This window comes from Phycomyces blakesleeanus (assembly GCF_001638985.1).
Source record: "Phycomyces blakesleeanus NRRL 1555(-) unplaced genomic scaffold PHYBLscaffold_8, whole genome shotgun sequence".
Classification (NCBI taxonomy): domain Eukaryota; kingdom Fungi; phylum Mucoromycota; class Mucoromycetes; order Mucorales; family Phycomycetaceae; genus Phycomyces; species Phycomyces blakesleeanus.
This window is the reverse complement of record NW_017265141.1, coordinates 1,145,741-1,166,578: the sequence shown is the minus strand read 5'-3', so window position 1 is coordinate 1,166,578 and position 20,838 is coordinate 1,145,741. Positions and strand designations below refer to the sequence as shown.

Sequence of the window (20,838 nt, the reverse complement as noted above, 5' to 3'; positions counted from 1 at the left end):
TAGCCTCATCTGAATCCACGTCTGACATCTCTCCTTCGATCGCACGTTGTTTTCGAGCCAACGATACCTCGGTGCGCCACCACTGTTCCTTTTTCTTCATGTCCTGGATTACTTGATCGCGGGATTTGATTTCACGCAATAAGTTGACACGTTCCTCATTATTTTCTGCAGATTTGACTCTCTGTTGGGCCTGCTGTTGTTGCAATTGTTGCTGCAACTGTTGCTGAGCCTGCTGGGCCTGTTGGGCCTGTTGAGCTTGCTGTTGTAGCTGTTGTTGCAATTGAGCCTGTTGTTGTTGCTGCTGTAATTGAGCTTGCTGCTGCTGCTGCTGCTGCTGTTGCTGGTATTGCTGTTGTTGGTATTGTTGTTGATGGTATTGTTGCTGCTGGTACTGCTGCTGTAATTGGTATTGCTGTTGCGCATCAGGACCTTCTACAGGGCTATTTTCATAAGAAGATGTCTGCTGGTAAGTTGGAATAGGTCCAACAGGTTGTGGGGGTGCTTGTTGCTGTTGACTTGTCTCAGAAAAACTGCGTTCGTCAATAGAATGGGAGTCTGGAAGGGATTCAGTACTGTGGGCAGCGACGGTATTACGATAATTGTTTGCGAGATTGACACCTTCACGCGATGGTCGGGGCGGAGGCGACAGAGGGCCGAGTGTGTTGCGAGATTGAATGATACGCTGGGCTGGGGGACGCTGTTGTCCTAATTGGACACGATCAAGAGATTCGACTGAGTGGTCATCACTGAGTGTACCCATCAAATTACGCTGCATGTGAGGTGGGCCGTACACGTCTAAGGTTTCGCTGGATTCAGTAGAAAAGGTTGGGGAGAGTGGAGGGGCAGGATGACGACGAAACTCGGAATTCATGTCTCCGTCTATCTGTGGCATAGGAGAGGTAGCCCTTGGGCGTCTAAGAGCTGCCTCTGGAACTGTAGATACATGACGGGGTGGTCTAGTTGGCTAAATTTTGTAACAAAAAAATGATTAAATTTATTGAATGAATATGATATAAGTCGATAAAATAAAATAAGAGCTTCTTCTAAACATTCACATTGTATGTATATATTTAATGGAATATTACCTGTTTCAATGAATCTAAAGATGCCTTTTGATGCGGAGATCCAGGTGCAATTGTTGAAGAAGTTGACGGGATAATTGTGGATGCAACGGAAGACTGAATTTCTGAATAGATAGGAGAATCCAATTCGCGTGGCAAGCTTGCTTGTATGCTGATGGGTGAAGACTGTTTAGATTGATGTTGAGGTTGCAATGGAGGAGAGCGAAGGGAATTCGAGTGAGATACAGAAGGGTTTGGCTGGGGAGGGGTAACGTTGCATGTTGGAGATTGTGTCTGTGTGTTGGAGTGCACAGACATTGAAGAAGGGGCAAACTCAGAGTCAACAAGGGAGTGAGATGAAGATGTTGATGACAGACTTGGAGCCGGTGGTGCCTGCACTGCCGTCTCGGGAGGGTACCTGATTTTGGCTTTATATATATATAGAAAAAATGTCAAGAAACATTCTATTGATTCTTACAAGGATATATATTATATATTAAATAAGGAGAGAATCTTACCACTGTCTAATACGAAACCCATGACAGCATCGTCAAGTTTACCAGCAACGGATTCACCACCGAAAACATACATCTTTTCGCGCACTGCTGTCATAGTAAGACCATGACGAGGAGCTGGAGCTGGACCCATGTTTTGGAACATGAACCAACGCTGGCCTGACAGGTAAATTCAAATAAATATTAACAAACATACACATAAAAAAACAGATATATATATATATATATATATATATATATACATGTTTTGGTATTCAATGAACTTTGAAAAATATGGTTGCTTACTTTTAATTTTAAAGGCGCACAGGTCACCAAGATCTTGTCCTTCTGGACCTCTACCACCAATTACATACATCACATCGTCTACAAGACATGCTGAACATCCTTCGCGTGGGACGGGAATATAGCCTGCTGCAGACACCTGAATCCACAGTCTGGTTTGGAAGTCATATGACCAAATGTCGTTGTACAAATGATCGCCATCTGTACCTCCAAAACTGAAAAGAAAATGAAAGTATGATAATAATAATGTGGCTACTTTGTTAGTAATTATTATTCCACACAGACACACAAGCACCTCTTTTTGTAGTTGTTGTTATTGTTGCTGTTGCTTTGTTCCAGAAAAAAAAGAACTTTAGCACAATCCTTACATATAGAATTTGTTTTCAAAAATTACAGAAACATGGCCTGATCTTGCAGCAGGACCTTCATTGATGGCCGATAAAAACTCCCAACGAGGATTAGTAGGATCTGAATAAAAAGCATGTAAATTACACATTTATTCTTCTTCTTTTTTTTTCGAGTGGCGAAATTAAGCTTACAGTTGCTGGTGTTAAAGGCCAGCATATCATCCAGGTATCGTCCTGCACGTTGTCCACCCCATATGTAAACTACACCATTAGCAGTAAAAGCTGAATGGCCTGAGCGTTCGACCGGAACAGGTCCTTCCATTTGTATACGCAACCATTGGCGAGCACCTTGATAAATTAATAAATAGTTAATATATATATATATATATATTATAATGCAATTAATTAATTATTAATTATAATAAATAAATAATATAGTATAGTATATATTGATAATTGCACTTACTTGGATTCAAGATATAAAAATTTGGATCCCATTTATCGTCAGGTACAATAGGTTCGCCACCATACACTGTAAATATAAATTTGTTTTTTTAACGAATTTTATTTTTCTCTCTCTTTATATTTATATATTATATTTATATAATCTATTGAAATTCAATCTTATCAGATCCAATTGAGCTTACTTAATACATGGCTACCAATTGCAACAACAATAGGATAATTTCTAGGGCCAGGAACATCACCACTTGTGTTAATTGTACTTGCAGAAAGGTTGTCTGATAATTCAAAATTAAAATTCAAAATAGAAAGATGAATGAATATTTTATAGGATATATTTAGACGCTTTTAATAATAATCGTTTGATTCGATGGGTCCGAGCGAGTTGTCGTAGGCTTACTTGTGTCTATAAAGAGCAAGTCTTTTTTACTCGAGCCTTGATGTACACCACCAAAGACAACGAGATTATCCGAGGGTAATGCAGCTGTTGCATGTCCGAATCTCGGAAGGGAATTACTTGTGCCTCCCAACTTGCGTTGAGACCAAGGAAAGATTGTCTTTTCGCTACTTTTGGTAAGTTTCGAAAAGAGGGTCATTGCTGGATGAGATCAAGATGATTCAGGGATGATTGAAATAAATATTTATATATAAATGTTTTTCTTTAATAAAAAAGATGTGAATTAACTAAGAATAATATATGAAGCACGGCTGCCAGAGTTAATGAAGCACGATGCCTTTTGCCCAGATGAGGTGCAAAGAAATATATATAAAATATTAATAGAAAGAGAGAGAGAGAGAGAGAGGGAATATGGAGTTTAGAAGAAGTTTGATGAAAAGGAAAGTAAGTTGTCTGAGTTTGATCGACGTTAAAGTCTCTTCTCACTTGGAAGTTATAAAAAAAAATTAATAATAATAGTATAATCCACACCAGGCAATTAGCAAAAAAAAGACAAGTCTCGTTTGGGTGCACACAGCTTTTCTTGGTTATTATTTTAATCCCGAATAAACCACGTGTGTGGCTATTTCAGGTAGAACGAGTTTTGGTTAAAGAAGTAGACCTTGAGTGAATTCTTGTAAATCTGTACTGACCAAATATAACGTGGACCCTGGAGGATTTCTATATTTTATATTTTATCCTATTATTTATTTTTATTTTTTTATCAAATTCCAAATATTAATCTTTGATTTTGAATAATGAATATTGTCTTTTGATCTTAATTTTCTTTTTTGATTTGCTTAAATCCTCATAGATTAAACTTACAGAGCATTTTTATCAGATACTCTACAGGTCAATTATATATCAAGCCAAGGTATTCAATATAAAACAACCTCCAATTCAGTAATATATATACGTATTTATGTATGTATGCTACTCTGGCGGCTTACAGATTATAGGTTTCTTTGAATGTCGTGTAACAAGGGAAGAATTGAGATTTGTTAAAGATGAACTAACCAAATATCTAGTCAATAGTCTATTCCACGTGGAATTGCACGGCAATAATGGCCAATGTAAAAGTAACAACCATTATCGTACAATAATAACAGGATTTCTTAGCAGTAAAACCAGATCATAAAGTAATATCTCGGCTTGATTTTTATGTTAATTCAAGCCAGTCACGACTAGAAGACAACAAATTAAAGAAAAAAAGGATTTATTGTCATTTGCAGTACAAGTACTCTTCTAATCAAGACTTTTATTTCCTCTTTAATAAAAATGAAGAGGTGATCTTGGTTGCAAATCGGAAAGGGCGGCTTTTGGTGCTTAAAGATATGAGCTTTAATTATTATCAATGGTAAGTCTCCTTCTTCTTTGGATATCAATCAAATACACTTGCTTTATTTAAACAATAATGATAACGATAGCAGTAATATCTTTGGTATAATTGATTCTATTGAGCCTCTTCATATTCAATTCTCACGCCCATTTTTGTAAGCTCAAGACTTGATTGAACACAAATCCTCAAATAACAAAAGCAGTAAGAAAAGGAGAACAGACCTTAGTAGCTCAAAAACCACAATATTTTGGCTTGTGTTTATCACCATTGTTCAACTCCTCTTTATCACTTGATTTGACATATGAAATATATACATATATATGTATATATGTATCGCCCTCTATTTCATATAGCCCACCTACTCTTCTTTTTGTTATGGGCACAGAATCTAAAACTATGAATATTTACAAATCTCACCCCAGTTAATTGGTATGTAGCAAGAACAACAACAGCAACAACAATAAAAAAAGAATGCTAATTTATAGCTACAAGAATTACATTTTAGGCATCTCAACGCGCGGACCGTGCTAGTGTGGTGCAATTTTATTTTGTGTGATGAACAATATATATACAAAATAAGATGGTGTCTTGGCTTTCTTTATATTATAGCCGATCGAAATCCTCACAGTTTGTTCCTATTATTCCATTTAATGAATAAGAATATCTAGTGGCACAGGCCAAGAAGATACATATATAATATACATTATTCTCCTATACAAAAAAATTAGAGCCAAGAAACCAGGATCGTCTTTGAGGTTCTAAAATGATTATAACAGCTCCCTTGTATTCTTTACTGAATAAATTTACAGTAAATGATGAAGACAACTAATGTATTATAAACGTTCAAATTTTGTGGAGATTATAAAATGATATATATATATATATGTGTGTGTGTGTGTGTAATATAGAGATTCATTATTGAATAAACTCAACCATATTCTCTTTTTCTTCTTCTTCTGAATCTTTTATTCATAATACTATGCTCTGGGTATAATTTCGAGTCATAACCAAGGTATTTTGCTCTTGGATTACTTACTATTCAATTAAGCTTTTTTGTACAAGCTGGTACTGTGTTAAAGGTAAACAATTGGACTTTATTAAATGTAAGTATTAATATTTTCATCAATAATATCAAAGTAAAATAATAACAATTTCTTTATCTCGCAATATATTTTATGTATATAACGAGTAGAACCAGCAATCTGCTTTGAAAATCCCAAAAAAAATGGGATAGCATGGAGTATATGTGACTGCCAATACTGTGCCTTTTTAGAATTTTTTGACTTGCCTTGGCATGTTGGTCTTGAACATTTCTTTGCTTTTGATCTAATGTCTACTGCAGTGATTAACAAGACAACATTGGATGCACCTGCGGGTGTCCAAGGTAGATTAATACCGAGGAATAACCGGACGATGACCTGACATGTCTTATTTCTTAGAAAAAAGCGAGCTGACCAAGCTTCTACAGGATCTCAAAGCAAAGACGATCGAATTGAAAACACAGCTCCAACCAGTCATGCAGAAGCTGGCTGATGGCGAGATCAAGACATCAAAGGGTGTTTCATTCCTCGAAGTGAAATACCAGATCATGATCCAATACATTCTCCAGCTCACTTTCTATGTACATCTCAAATTGTCCGGAAAACAAGTAGAAAACCATCCTGTCGTTAAATCCTTGGTCGAACTTCGTGTAATTCTTGACAAAATGAAGCCTATTGAGGTCAAGCTCAAGTATCAGATCGACAAGCTTGTTCGCACAGCTGTCATGGGTACCCAAAAGGCCGAGACAGGAGCAGTAACAAGTGCTACCGCAGTTGGTGAGTGAACCAGAATACAGACACACGCACGCACGCATATATATATATATATATATATATGATTGTGCATATATTTACAAACGAATTGTGGATCTAACACTTTATCTTATTACTAAAATAATTTATTCATAGCCAACGATCCTCTTGCTTTCAAGCCCAACCCCATGAACTTGTTGAACAGAAATGACGACGACGAAGAAGAAGACGACGGTAAAAATCTGATTTTGTGGATCCAAATTGTGCCGATTATATTTCTATATGTACTGATATCCTATTATGTCTTATATAGATGATACCAATGCCAAGTCAGGCGTCTACAGACCACCTAAGCTTGCCCCAGTCAACTACGATGCAGGAAAGGACAGAAAGTCAAAGGAGGAGAGAAACGAGGAGCGTCTGAAGGAGAAGGCATCGAGATCCAGAGTAATGAAGGATCTGATGGCAGAGATGAATGATGCACCAGAAGAGGTTGATGTTCGTGGTGGCGTCAATGAAGGCACTGGCTACGGTGACCGTGTAGATAGTTTGATTGCTGAGAAGAGTCAGTACGAAGAAAATAACTACGTCCGTTTGGCTGTCACACGCAAGGAAAAGAAGCGCATGCAGTCAAAGAACAAGATGCGATTTGAGAGTGAATTCGATGTAAGAATTATGACTAGAGTTTAGTTTTACATGTATTAACAGCTGTACTAACCTCATGATGTTTGTAGAACCTCAATGATTTCAGCAATTTGGCTGGTATCCAGGATGTAGAGGAACAGGAGAATGAGCGCTTCAGAAACGTCTTGAACCGTAAATCCCAGCGTGCAGAAAGAGACGACGACGATATCGAGGTAAATAATAAAGAATATTGTGTGTGTTCCACAGATTTCAAGACTAATTTTTTAATTTTAATTAATTAGTCTGCTATGTCACGTGGAAACAAGCGCTCAAGGCAAGATGGAGGAGAGGAACAATTCCATGGCATATTGGATGGAAAGAGCGGTGTAAGAAACAAGTTCAAGAAGGCCCGGAAAGTGACCAAGGGAAAAGGAAGAAAATAGATTCAATAAACAACGCATTATCATTACTCGCACAACACAACACACAACACACAACTTTTCCTTTCTGTTACTTTAAGATATTGTGGGAAGTTTATTAGAATAGAATTGAGTAAAGAAAAAAAAATTAGGGTTCAAGACGCTTGGGATCGCGGGGGAACAAGCTGGTGCGGCGAATGTTGCCAAGGGCAAGGTAAAGCATGACAACACGCTCAAGACCAATACCACCACCAGCGTGGGGAGGAGCACCGATCTTGAAGGCATCGATGTAAGGCTGGATGGTTGTAAGATCAATACCGTGAACATTGGCTCTCTCGGTCAAGAAATCAGCATCGTGAATACGCTGGGCACCCGACAGAATTTCCTCACCGCGCATGAAGAAATCGTAAGAGTTGGAGTATCCGGGGTTTTCAGGATCGGGCATGGTGTAGAAAGGTCGGATGGCCAAAGGGAACTTGTCAAGAATATAGAAGTCGGTGTGGTACTTCTCCTTGACGAGCTTACCGAGGAACTTCTCGTTGGGAGTGCTAATATCCCCCAATAATTTAATGGTAGCTTTGTCAGTTAACCAAGCCCGTGATTTCTTTTCTTTTCAATTTACTAAAATATTTATCTTACCTCAAATCTTCAAATTCACCAACCTCGACACCAGCTTCACGGAGCATCTTAACACCCTCAGAGAACTTGAGGCGGAGTGTCTTGGGGAGGAATTCGAAATCTTCAAAGTCGTACTGTCTCTTGACAGCCTCGATCTCCTTACCGAAACGTTGCTTCAAGTTAGTGAAAATGTAGACAAAGAGATCGTCAAGGGTATCAAGGACTTCGTGATAATGTTCCTCGAAAGCCATCTCCATATCGAGTCCCATGAACTCAGTCATGTGGCGATGGGTATTGGAGTCTTCGGCACGGAAGACAGGTGCAATCTCGAAGACACGGCCGAAATCAGCAGCAATGCACATCTGCTTGTAAAGCTGAGGAGATTGTGCGAGGAAGGCATTAGTCTTGAAGTAAGACACCTTAAAGACGTTGGAACCACCCTCAGAGGCAGCGCTGATCATCTTGGGAGTGTGGATCTCCATAAAGTTCTTCTCGATCAAGAACTCACGGAACAACAAGCACACAGCAGACTGGAGACGGAAGATGGCGTTGTTGGTGGTGGTACGGAGATCAAGAACGCGGTTGTTGAGACGTGTGTCAAGGTTTACACGAACAAACTGGCTGTCTTCGTTTTCGTACTCTGATTCAGGACGGGAAGCATCCTCAAGAGAGAAAGCAAGACGGCCCTGGGCCTCGGAAATAACATGGATCTTCTCAATGGCCAATTCAGCATCAGAAATAGTGCAGCTCTTAACCTCCTCTACAGGCTTAACGATCTTGGCTTCTACAAGCACAATAGACTCGGCGGGAATACCAACACAGAACTTAATCATCTGCTTGCTGATCTTGTCGGCATCAGCGTTAATAATACCCTGAACAGTGGACACACCCTGGCGGAATACAAAGAAGCACATCTTGCCACCAGTGGGGCGAGAGGTGTGGACACGAGCACGGATAATGACGGTCTCACCAGCACGGCTGGCATTGATGGTGGTGATATCCTCACGCTTGCTACCTTGCTCAATGCGCATTAGTCCCAAATTTGTGAAACATTGTGTGTATATGACTCACCAGTGCGGGTCTGGGACTGGTTCATGGGAAGCTTTCCATAACGCTCAGTAGAGTAGTCCTAAATGAAACCTGTAAGTATGAGTCACAAAACAGACAAGACCGCAGCTCATTCCACACTCACGACGTTTCCAGCTTCTCTGCTAGCCTTTTCCTCAGCAAGCTTTGCGGCGGTAGCAGCCTTTCGGTCGGCCTTCTCCTTCTCCTTCTGGAGCTTCTTCAAAGCCTTCTTGGAGATAGGCTTACCTTCGTCACTAATACTAGGTGTCAATACGACTCTTCTTTTTCTCTATGTTTGTGGGTTTGTTCCATTTACTCAAAAACGAGGTCTTCAGTCTTTTGGGTGATCTCCTCAACGGGTTCCTTGACAGGCTCAGACATTTTTCGTATTCTTAAAGGTTGCTTTAATAGCGCTCTTGAGTGAAAGGAAGAAGTGCGTGTTGTAAAAAAAAAATTTGTGAAGGGGAAGTGCCGGGAGGATGGGGAGCGGTGACGTGCAAAAATGGATCGAGTCACACCAAACTCAGCTGCTGGGTGTCTCATCAGGAACTGGGAGACAACGTCTTTTAGAAACAAGGAGCAGAATTACAATTACTATGCTTTGGAACCGTTCAGTTGTCATTTAGAATACAATACTTTGGAAAATTACCCTAATAAGGAGTGTGTGTATATTAACACATATCCAAGTCAAAGACCAGAATATAATTCAATATATATTATATATTATGGTAACAAGTGGTGAATCTGGTGGAGACTTTAAAAGGTTCCTATAGTACTTTCCAAAACCATCATCGAAATCACCACGTTTTTTTATGGTGTACTTTAAATTTCAAAAATCTAGATTTTCGTGATTTAATAGAAAAGTACAAAAAAAAGCTATTGCAGGAAACCAATTATGAGCCCATATATTTCCGATTCGGACAACAAAGAGTACTATACGAGTGTGCGAAAATTAACACATACAAAAACTCTGTGACGCTAAAATTTGGAGACATTTTTCTTATATTTATTATTCAACTTACACAACAAAGAAGACAGGGAAAAGAAGATAAGATAAGAGTTTGTAAAAGGATAAAATATCCGGAAAAAAAACCATCAAAGCTATTATATACGGAGTCTACACAGCCATACATGAGCTTGAGACTTTCTCTAGATTTTGATGACTATAAGAACTTGCCTACAAACCTTTTTGGTTACGCGCCAATCTCTTATCTCAGAGTTATTCAATATATACGATATCAGTCCAAAACTTAACAAACGAAGTTTTTACTATAAGTGCAAATTAAACTCTACGAAGCATTTGAAAGAATATTTAAAACTGCCTCAGATTTGCTAACGATCAAATTTCATTTCCTTCTCATACTTTCCGCTTAGAAAAGCATATATTTCTTCTTACACAGCCATATATACCATAATCCTAAATAATACAAATCTTACACGGCATTATGGACTCAAAATTGGAAAAAGATTATGTTTTGAGAAAAGTAGTCAATTTGTCATGTAAAGCATTCAAAGATCAAGGCTCAATGAAATCTTGTAGTATAATCCAGACCGATACTGTGGGTACGTCCATGTTTAAACAAAGATCGAAATAGGATAAAAGATAGAATACAAGGTATTTCCCATTTTCTTGCAAAAAAGAGACGACAGCTGTATTAATAGGCAAATTAAAAACACGTTAAGATACTTCAAGAGATAACCGAAAGTTGTGTATACATATATCTTCTGGTCAAAGATATGTGCTCTTTTGTATACAAGAAAAAACTGTAGAAGCATGAATTATGGAAGTCTATATTGTTATACTTCAGATGAGCATTATCAATAGACTAAAGACAAGAAACTTCAATAAATTAAGACAAGAAGCTTGAATCAATCCAGTAATGGGAAACCTATTCCTCAAATCACGCGACCGCAACAGTAGATCTGGAAAAGTTTTTAGATCATTAAAAGCAAAATCCAAAGCTATTGAAGCCTTTTCAAAGTGTTACGCAAAAGAAAACAAGCGTCATAACAATGCAAAACTTCCACATTTTTAAAAATGAAAAGCGTCAGATTTCATAAGCAACAAACAAGTCAATGCTTGGCTTATGGAAACATTTTGCAAAAAAAAATCTGGAGAAAATTATATACTACTTATTGGTTACTGGGTAGCAAGAAATAGGAAGTTTTATGAATAAATACGTGGAAAGGGTCTTTAGAGAATGTTCAGACCTGAAACATCTTTATGAATTAAAACTTTTCAAAAAGAAAATCCAATAAAGATCTTTTTATGTTCCACTTATTTTTTTCTATGTATTTATTTCATACTTTCCAAAAATAAATAAAGGTGTCTAATATATATTTCTAAATACAAAAGCTTGTATTCTGCTTTGACGTACATTCGGATTAAAAGCGGCTCTTATGATTACTTGAGTGATGCACTTGAATACCATGTATTTAGCGAGTCTGTTTCAAGAAGATCTCTGGAGGTATGGGTCCCAGAATTGTTAAACCTTTTTTTTGGTAATTTAGATGGTTCCAAGAATAAATCAAAATCAATATTATATATATATAGAGGCATTTAGTCAAACCAAGGTTTCAAGCGTAGAATAATTTGAACTAAGTGTTCAAAGACATAATAAATAATATATAAGCCTTGTGGATATCCGGCAAGTTTTCAAATGACGCAGAGCAATGAGAAGTAAGAAGTAAAAGTGTATCAATAAAAAAGAAGAGTTGATGATGCCCTTTTTTAGAATGGCAAGAAAGAAGAGTAAATCAACAATATATATAAATATAAACGAAACCCTGTTGTCACGGATACACCCTGGTCAATAATAGAAACTTATTCAAACTTACTTTTGTTAGTGTGCTAATAGTAACCAGATATAAAATGAATATATAGCTGAAGTAAAATATTAGAGGTGTTATCTAGTGGAAAATTGAATAATTTATCCATTTTCAATTGAAACGTCGACTTAATTTCCAATAACTGTTATACGTTTTTTTCAGTTGATGCGATTTAGTGGAAAATGTAAGTGGAAAATTAGGAAATTCGTAATTTTCCACTTACATTTTCCATTAAATATTTCCTCAAAATCAAGCTTATTCTCTCGCTCTCAAATTAAGGTATAGGGTGGCCAGGAGGGCCTATTGTATAGTTATTTAATTAATTTAATTTCTAAAGGTCAAATTTATTTAAAAAAAAAAAAAAAGATTGAAATTTATGAAGATTTATTTTTCTTATATTTGACACAGTATGATGTTCTCATCAATTGATAAGTTTCCATAACTGCTGCCGGAGTGCTTTGTTTTTTACTGGGTTTGTCCAATCTTTATTTTTTAGCAGCCACACTTTTTCCATTAGATAACATATCCTCTATTTATACTTCTTTCCTCTTCATTTATCTCATTTAACAGAAAAACGCCACGTTTACTATCACTCCTGTTATATACGGCTATTATTTGGGTCCTAAAAGCACTCGATATACCACTTCTAAGAAGAGAGATACTTATGAGTGCCTTCATCTGACAGCTCTTTTTGATAATACATACAAGGAAGAGTTCCAGTTTACTCTTTCTGAGGTTGCTATTTTATTAAGCCACTGATTGATTCGTTAGAAAAAAATATATCACAGATAGACTTTTAACTTTATATAAGCTAGATTATGTCGACTAATATTATTCTGTTGGAATGGTAAAGTATAGAGCTTGAAAAGATCAGTTTTTTATTTTAGAGCCTTGATTTTTTAATTAATCAAGTCTCCATTGACAGATGATTAGTTTATAGCTTGTTTAGTCTGTTAGCTTTTATAATTTAGAAATTACGTGGAAAAAATATATGTTATCCTATTTATCAGATCACTTTCAGACACTAAAAACATTGTTTTCATGCTAGGGATATTCTGGCTGAATTTTCCCTAATTTACGGTCATTTCTGCCAGAATATCCCTAGAAGTGTCCCGGGGCAAAAGTAAAAATGGTAAAAGTCTGGGCAATTTAAACCAAGGAAAGTCCGTAGGGACAATATTTTCAAATTTTCTCTGAGTTGTCCCCTTCTCTAGTATGAAGAATAGGCTACTGGCTATCATAAATTTTGTTTTGAAGTGGGAAAAATAAGCCCAACTTTTACTAGACATTTAGTGAGAATTTGAAGTCAAAAATCAGGGAATCCCTAACTTTTGGCTTCAAATGCTCACTAAATGGCCTCCACCATGAAATTTGCAAAACAAATATTGGAATTTAATTCACCGCGTAAAATAAAAATTTGCAAACGTTTGCAATACAGGCTCGAAGACACCCTCTCTAAAGATAGAGAAAAGAAATGAAGTGTAAAGATCGACTTTTATTGTTTTCATCTTTCCAAATTTATATAGATATTTTGATAATTAATAAAATTGATTAAGTAGTAGGATATTTTCAATATGTTTGGATAAACTGCGCTTATTTTGATATTTAAGAATAATAAAGATAAGCTAAGTAATAATGTGAGAGCACGGCTGGGGTTTATTGTTACAAGCTTTTATAATCTTTTCAATTGCTTTCTATGCCAACAGTAACTATTCTGCTTTTCCCAGGAACATGCCTTGAATCAGTTTGTACATAATTAATACAAAGAAGATATGGAAAGATATGATATATTTAGGTCGCCTAGGGTATTAAAGGCATATGTAACGTGTTACTAGAATTAAATAAATATAATTATACGTATTATATTTTGTCGAGAACTTAATAGAATATAAGAAAGATGCTATCTTAAATAGCAGGAAGCTTCAGAAATGCCCAATGTTAGTTTATATGTGTATTTAAGCGAGCTAACCAAATGATATAAGTATTTAAATAAGTCGTTTTGTGCTTCTTAGCAAAACAGCTTGAGAACTACCGAACAGAGAGGAAGAAAAGCAGATAGTGATGCCTTGGGTGTTCGAGAAATCTTTATTATTATAAAGCTATTTTTCTATTAAAGCACAACAGTAAAATGCGATTGATTTTAACACATCTTCTATCAAATAAACCCAACGTGCGATCGTAAAAAAAAGATGGCTGGAATTTATATCATAAATTTGGTATACACACCACAATTGAGTGAATGCACACTCAAAAACTAAACTCTGCTTTATGCTTGTTAATAACCCAGGCAGATTAACAGTCTTAGGAGCTGTTTCGCATCATGTGCATGTATACTTTGCTCTAATACATTATAAATCAATCCTTACAACAGGTATTTGAATTACAATGGAATTTGGATAGTAATAAATATAATAAAATAGAATATTTTACCGGTTATAAAGGTTTATATTTTAATGATTCAATTAGAGAACCCGTTGGGATGTGATATTTTCAAAGACTGCTAAAAAAGAATTATTGGTGAAACCCAGTCAAAAAAAAAAGAAAAAACTCAACCACAGTTGATAAAAACATAAGTACTGTGACAAACATAAGAGAGATACATCTTAATAAACTTGGCTTTCCAAGACTTTTTCTCTTAAGTAGATATATAGAGACGACTCTTGACTATATTATGTTTACGTTTGAAGGTAAAGAAACAAGCTCAATTCTTAATAAAAACTTGGTGATGAAATGGAGTGAAAAACTAGAAAACTCCCAATTTTTCACTCCATTTCATTACTAAATGGCCTCCCTCAGTAAAATTTTACATCTTTTCATTGGAATTTCAATCGCCGCGTAAAGCAAAAGTGAGTGAAAATTTAGAATTTTCACTCGACAACGGGTTCTCTATTGTTTAAAACAAAAAATAATTGGATTTCGTTACTATAAAATTTATATCATCTAATTCAATAAACACCTAAACTTCAAGTTTATATGCTTATATATTAAGATTATAGACTCATCAGCTTTGCATGTAAATATTTTATAGAATGCAATTAGGATATATGTTACTTGAAAGTTGTTTTTTATTACTTTTACTTATTTGCTCTTTATTGAAACCTCTAACACTTATAAGCATTTTATAGCAGAATTGTGCTCAAAATAAGAATAAGCACTTGTCATCACAAAACAGATATATAACAGCTATGAGCAAAAAGAAATCCAATAGTGCTCATCAGCTATTTTTATATATTGACTATTATTTGCCAATATTTTAACTATATCATTCTGCAAATTGAAAAATTGAGAGCTGGTAAAGCACCCCAGTATTGGTTAATTACAGCTTTTCAGAACAAAAAGGACAAGTGAACACAGACGAATAAAAACATATTTTGCTTTTTATTGGCTTTCTAAATGGAGTTTACGAAATAAGAAAGCCCAAGTAGAAGGTGAACTTTGAAGTACTTTTAAATAGGAAAAATATGTAACAATTCTATTAAAATAAAATGTAAGCTGCCCAGACAGATAAAAACAATATTTTTATAAAAGATTCTTTGAGGCTAAAGAATGGAAGTTTTTGAGATAACTGAAATATAATGTTTATTAAAGGTTCTATAAATAATATCTATACGTATACTGCCTTTCTGTTATGCTAGAGTCGACGTCCGAAAATACTACGACTGTCATGGAGAAGTAGTAGATCATATATTAAGGTTAAGATGGGCTCTAGCTCATAAAATATCTAGGGAAAATATATCTTAATATATACCTTGCTCTGCCTTAAATAAATTGTGTATAAATTTAAAGTTTAGGCTTGCAATATTTTGTTTGTTATTTGATTTCTTTATATATGCGTCTATTGAAGGCACATGCTCGTGTTGAATCATGTTTCCATAAGTATATCTGTGGCGCCTCATTTATTTAACATGTCTTACTATGTTTTTTAGGGACCACTGCTCCAAAAATAAATACAGAAATCAAACTAATTTTATGCTTCATTATTTCACGTATTGTGGTTGCTTCCAAAAAAGAAAAATGATAACAACAAATGGACGACAAAATCCGCCTGATCCTATGCATAGTACGATCAACAACCCACGGATTTCACCTCAGCCTAGCCTTAATGGCTCGCCCACCCATCTACACACGGTCTCCCCCTCTGACATCTCATCGTCGACATTGTCACAATCTGCCAAACCCGTACCAATTTTCGGCAATTGGGCTCGTATAGCCCGAGGAAAGCCAGTAACCATTTTTGATGATGCTTCTGCAAAAGCAGAATTAGCCCAGAAAAAGGCAAACCAAATGTGGATTTCGTCGAATGAAGACAATGCTGTTGTTTTTGACATCACAGATAGTGGCTTAGACGCTGCCCAGTTTTTTCAGGCCCTAAAGTCCCAGTGCCCTAGCGTAGTAGGGGCCCTGGGTCAAGACCGTAGAGATAGAAATATAGCAATTATTTCATTTGACACTATTGAAGATGTGCCCAGGGCTTGTTCAGAGGGCGTTGTCGTTGGACACCAAACTCTCTTAGCCACCCCTACATTTGGCGGGGATAGCAACATCCTTCGCGTACACCTTGATAAGTTGCCTCTCCGCAGGGCAGATAAATTAGAGCCTCAAGTTCAAGAAGTCATGGGCCTTTTCGGTCGAGTGATTCATATTGGTCTTTATATGGACCCTCAGTTTCAATTGTTTGGGGGCAAAGGCTTTGTCATGTTGGACACTGCTCCAAAGGAAGGGATTGAATACATTCCCCTAACACACAAGATTGACTTTCGTGGGGAACGAGAGATTTATGCCAAGTGGCAGAACATGCCTGTGGCATGCAATTATTGTCATGGAGAGGGCCATAAGAAAGCAAACTGTGAGAAGAGGACGAAGAGCCCTCGCCTGTGCTATGGTTGTAAAAAGCCAGGCCACATTCGGGCACAATGTCCTGACGAAACAATTGAGAAGGAACGTAAGCGTCAACGCCAAGAAGATCCTCAAGTTATCTCACCAGAGAATGGAGGTAACAACCGCCAGCTTGAAGAAGAACTGGCCCGTCTAGTCAGAGAAAATGCGAAGATGCAAGAGGCACTTGTGCAAAGTGAAAATGCACTTGAGGACAAGATTGCCCTCGTTGAAGAACAACAACGTAGTCTCGAAGGTATAACTGAGAGTAGCGAAATTACAGTCGGACCGACTACAGAAGCACAAGGAGGAATAGCAGGTGATGAAGACACCATAATGACTAATGAAGCTATGGCCAACCCACCCAAGGCGACTGGCCGGAAGTCCCGACTGAGAAATGATGTTGACCCCACTCTCATCATTAATGGTAAAAGAAACCGAAACAACAAACCCACCCAAGGACTCTTCCCAGATCCTTCAGCTGTCCACAAGACCATCGTCGCTGATGGTTCAGGGCAGTAAATATGTCTAACCATCTAATAATTGCCTCGCTTAACTGCAGAGGCTTAAAAAAGATGCTGACCACCTCTGGTCGACATTTCGCCCGCCATATAAGACAACAAAAATATGACATCCTCGCCATCCAAGAATCGCACACTGACACCGAAAATACGCAATCATCCATCTCTACACTCCTTCAAGCTCAATCTAGCACATGGTCACATCACTGTGGTCTAGTTTCCTTTAACCCCGAATACCATATAGAACCACATCTCAACTCCTTCGACCCCACACACCTAACAGACGGCCGTCTGCTTACTGCCACAATTCACCACGTCCATAAAATACATGACCCGCTCAACTTCTTTGTCATTTATGCACCTGCCCACCCAGAGCAACGCCCTCTCTTCTACTCTCTTCTAGATCACTATCTAGCCTTTAGTTCTCCACCACTTCCAAAAAGTGTGTTACTCGGAGATCTCAATTACAACACAAGACTCACTTCCTCCCCACCCCTTCCAACCGCATGGACCCAATGGTTATCCCACCATTGGTTTGACGCCATCACTCCTGTGAACTGCACGCCACTCCCAACATTCACCACTGGATCAACCCTCGATTTCCTTTTTGTCACAAACGACCTAAAGATATCAGTACACTCTCCTGTGGTTGAATATGTTGCCGGATCTTGGACGGATCATTTCAGTATCAGCATCCAACTTTCAATTGGGTCACCTCAGCATGGACCTGGAATCTGGAGGTTCAACCCATACCTCCTGTCTGATAAAGAGTTTTGCAACACAATGACTACCTTCCTTGATGCAGCAAAAACACAGATTCCTAATGTAGCACCTCACATCCAATGGGACCTGATAAAGGCTAATTTGAAAGCCATGGCTATAGACCATAGTCGTAAAGCTAGAAACAAAGCCAAGACTATGCAGAAGATACTAGCGGAGCAACGATCTGCTATAATAACACAGCTGCACAGTCAGTCTCAAAGTGACTCACAATCGAGACACCCAAGCAACCCACACAGTCGTCCACGCACACAGCATACGCAACATATCTCCAACAGAGAGGTAGCTCAGGAATACTTAGGGACTAGCCAACCACAAAGTCATAGAATTGAGGACGAACCCCACACCTCACCGATCCCACTGACAGAAGAACAAGAATACGTTCCCAACTCTCTAGACGACGATCCCTCCTCAGTCCTCCATCAACAGCTGCTTGAAGTTGAGCGTCAGATAGACCGCCAACAAGAAGTTGATGCCCGCATCCTAGCACTTCGATCAGGACATAAGTGGCGCGAACATGGAGAACGCTCAAATGCCTACTTCTACCGATGCTTGAAAGAACGCCGACAGGCACAGAACATCCGAGCACTGCAAGAAAATGGTGGCCTAACCGAATCCCCAGATGGTCTGGTTAAATGCGCCCACACCTTCTATTCCGATTTGTATGCTGCCGAAACCATCGATGATAATACCGTCGAGTCACTGTTGGCCAATATTCCAGATTCCAGCTACCTACCTAGCGAAGAGGGAGAGACTATTACGGCAGAATGGGATGCTGAGGACATATTGAGAGCCCTTAATCACTCCCCCACTCGCAGTAGCCCAGGCGTAGATGGTATACCATACGAACTTCTTCGTTGGCTATTCCAGCACAAATTTGCCCAAGGCCTGATGGTCAAAGTCTTTAACCTAGCTCTCCAACGTCAAGAAATTCCGCGATCATGGAAACGGTCCGTGGTTGTTCTGCTGCCAAAAAAGGGAGACCTTACTTCATTGTCCAACTGGAGGCCTATATCGCTGATATGCGCTGACGCCAAACTCTTCACTCGCCTTATCACATCACGCCTTCCAACCGCGATGAAACTCACTATCAACCCATACCAAACAGGGTTTTTGGGAAATAGGTTCATTGCAGATAATGGAATAGTCGCCAGAATAATCATGGATACGGCTCAAAGATACAAACTACCCGGAATCGGCTTACTACTTGACCAAAAAAAGGCTTACGATTGAGTTCACCCTGAGTACCTGCGTCGATGCCTTCTTCGGTTTGGGTTTCCTTCCACTTTCATTCTCGCCATCACAGCCCTCTTCTTTGACACAACACTTTGTGTCAATATCAACGGATATCTGTCAGCTCCAATCAAACAAGGGCGAGGTTTGCGACAAGGGGATCCACTCTCCCCTCTTCTTTTCAACCTGGCCCTCGAACCTCTAATCCGCACCATCCTTGCCACCGAACAACTCAAAGGATTCGTCATCTCAAATGGCCTCCCTTTATTGCCCCAGTCTATAGACGAGCCACCACCTATTAAGTTCTTAGCATATGCTGACGACGTAGTAGTGTTCTTGAACACGCCTGACGAGCTCGACACCCTGATGGATCAGCTCCAGGTATATGGCCGTGCGTCAAATGCCAGAATGAATAGACATAAAACAGTCGCGGTCTCCTTATCTGGTCGTGAACAACAGACTTGGAATTCTCATCTGCAGAACCACGAAATAACTTCATGGCATGATAGCCGTAGCTCGCAGCCAATAACATATCTCGGTTACCCTCTCACCAGCTCAAAGGCTCAACTATCCTGTGCTTTTGAAGACGTAATTACAAAGATCCGTAACCACGCACGATTTTTAGCACAGCGAAACCTTTCGGTTCTTGGTAGAGGGCTAGTCGCCAACTCACTTCTTCTGAGTAGGGCATGGCATGTAATACGCATCCTTCCAGTGAATACGGCAGACATAAGCAGACTTCGTTCAGAAGTAATTAAATTTTTATCTCATGGACGCTACCCATTTGTTAGATTTGACTCATGCACTCGTCCACGACGAGAAGGCGGCCTTGGCGTCCTGGATCCTCAGACCCAATATTCCTTACTGCAAACCAGATGGATCCTCCCCTTGCTCGATCAGACCGCCCCACTATCTTTCGCCGGCAAAATACTGGCATACCTTATAAGGCAGTATTGCAATACAACCGACCCACTTCTTCCTCTGGTGTTTCCTGAGCTGCGGTCACCTCGCCTCAACACCTTTAGTATCTTTCCTACAATCTTCCGTGCTATGAAAACCATTCCTCTCTCCTTTGACTGGACTGTTATAAATCCTGTCACTGTACAGGAGCTACCTCTCAGCACAATTCTGGCCGCATCTCATCCTCTACCACTCTTCTTTACCTGCGGTAAACTACGTGTATGTAATGCATTCATATATGACTACACTCTTGGATGCATACGTCGACTCAACCAGTATGAACGAAGACGAGCCAGGTCTAACATAGACACGCTGTTTACCCTTTTGGATCACGGTGAACTCCGACTGAAGGAGTGGTTCTCTCTGCTCACAGTTTCTCCATTGCGAGAGCCTGGCTCAGTGATGGCCTCCTTCTTTCCGACTCCACCTCGCCACTTTCAAGGCTTCCTTTCCTCTGGAATACCAAAAGTTCCACGGATACGCAATCTCTCTACTCAAGTGATCCGTGCACACATAAGACCGCCCCTCACCCAAGTCTCACCCCCATTCCCGCATGCAGCACCAGTACACTGGCGTAGCTTTTGGGAATCACGTCTTCCTCTTAGAATCTACACCATCTGGTGGAGATTGATGCATGGAAAGGTTCCTAGTAGGCAGCGGCTATTTAGCCATAACG

At 38.7% G+C, this 20,838-nt stretch overlaps 4 protein-coding genes across 4 annotated transcripts; 3 read left to right on the top strand and 1 right to left on the bottom strand.

Annotated features, from left to right (window-relative positions):
- Positions 1 to 4,167: 4,167 nt before the first annotated feature.
- PHYBLDRAFT_167314 (hypothetical protein) lies at positions 4,168 to 5,204 on the top strand (the record flags this gene model as incomplete). The annotated part of the gene is made up of 4 exons (XM_018435624.1): positions 4,168 to 4,182; positions 4,213 to 4,460; positions 4,531 to 4,596; positions 5,171 to 5,204. 4 exons carry the CDS (start codon positions 4,168 to 4,170, stop codon positions 5,202 to 5,204), a joined length of 363 nt encoding a protein of 120 aa, XP_018293029.1.
- A 661-nt stretch (positions 5,205 to 5,865) lies between these two features.
- PHYBLDRAFT_111594 (hypothetical protein) lies at positions 5,866 to 6,925 on the top strand (the record flags this gene model as incomplete). Its single annotated transcript, XM_018428221.1, has 3 exons — positions 5,866 to 6,259; positions 6,392 to 6,469; positions 6,570 to 6,925. 3 exons carry the CDS (start codon positions 5,866 to 5,868, stop codon positions 6,923 to 6,925), a joined length of 828 nt encoding a protein of 275 aa, XP_018293028.1.
- Positions 6,926 to 7,366: 441 nt separating this feature from the next.
- On the bottom strand, positions 7,367 to 9,383 carry PHYBLDRAFT_124228 (hypothetical protein). The gene is made up of 5 exons (XM_018428981.1): positions 9,281 to 9,383; positions 9,089 to 9,218; positions 8,968 to 9,025; positions 7,918 to 8,911; positions 7,367 to 7,826 (listed from the first exon to the last, which is right to left on the bottom strand). The coding sequence occupies exons 1-5, from the start codon at positions 9,343 to 9,345 to the stop codon at positions 7,427 to 7,429; spliced, it is 1,647 nt and encodes a 548-aa protein (XP_018293027.1). The 5' UTR covers positions 9,346 to 9,383; the 3' UTR covers positions 7,367 to 7,426.
- A 6,424-nt stretch (positions 9,384 to 15,807) lies between these two features.
- On the top strand, positions 15,808 to 17,190 carry PHYBLDRAFT_144338 (CCHC-type zinc finger transcription factor; the record flags this gene model as incomplete). The annotated part of the gene is made up of 1 exon (XM_018431195.1): positions 15,808 to 17,190. One exon carries the CDS (start codon positions 15,808 to 15,810, stop codon positions 17,188 to 17,190), a length of 1,383 nt encoding a protein of 460 aa, XP_018293026.1.
- Between the last annotated feature and the right edge of the window lie 3,648 nt (positions 17,191 to 20,838).

Excerpts from the sequence above, each read along its gene's own strand:
- PHYBLDRAFT_124228 (XM_018428981.1), bottom strand. The coding sequence starts at position 9,345 with ATGTCTGAGCCTGTCAAGGAACCCGTTGAGGAGATCACCCAAAAGACT. Across the intron at positions 8,912-8,967 it reads CCAGTCCCAGACCCGCACTG|GTAGCAAGCGTGAGGATATC; the intron begins GTGAGTCATATA and ends GCATTGAGCAAG. Across the intron at positions 7,827-7,917 it reads GGTGAATTTGAAGATTTGAG|CACTCCCAACGAGAAGTTCC; the intron begins GTAAGATAAATA and ends GGGGGATATTAG.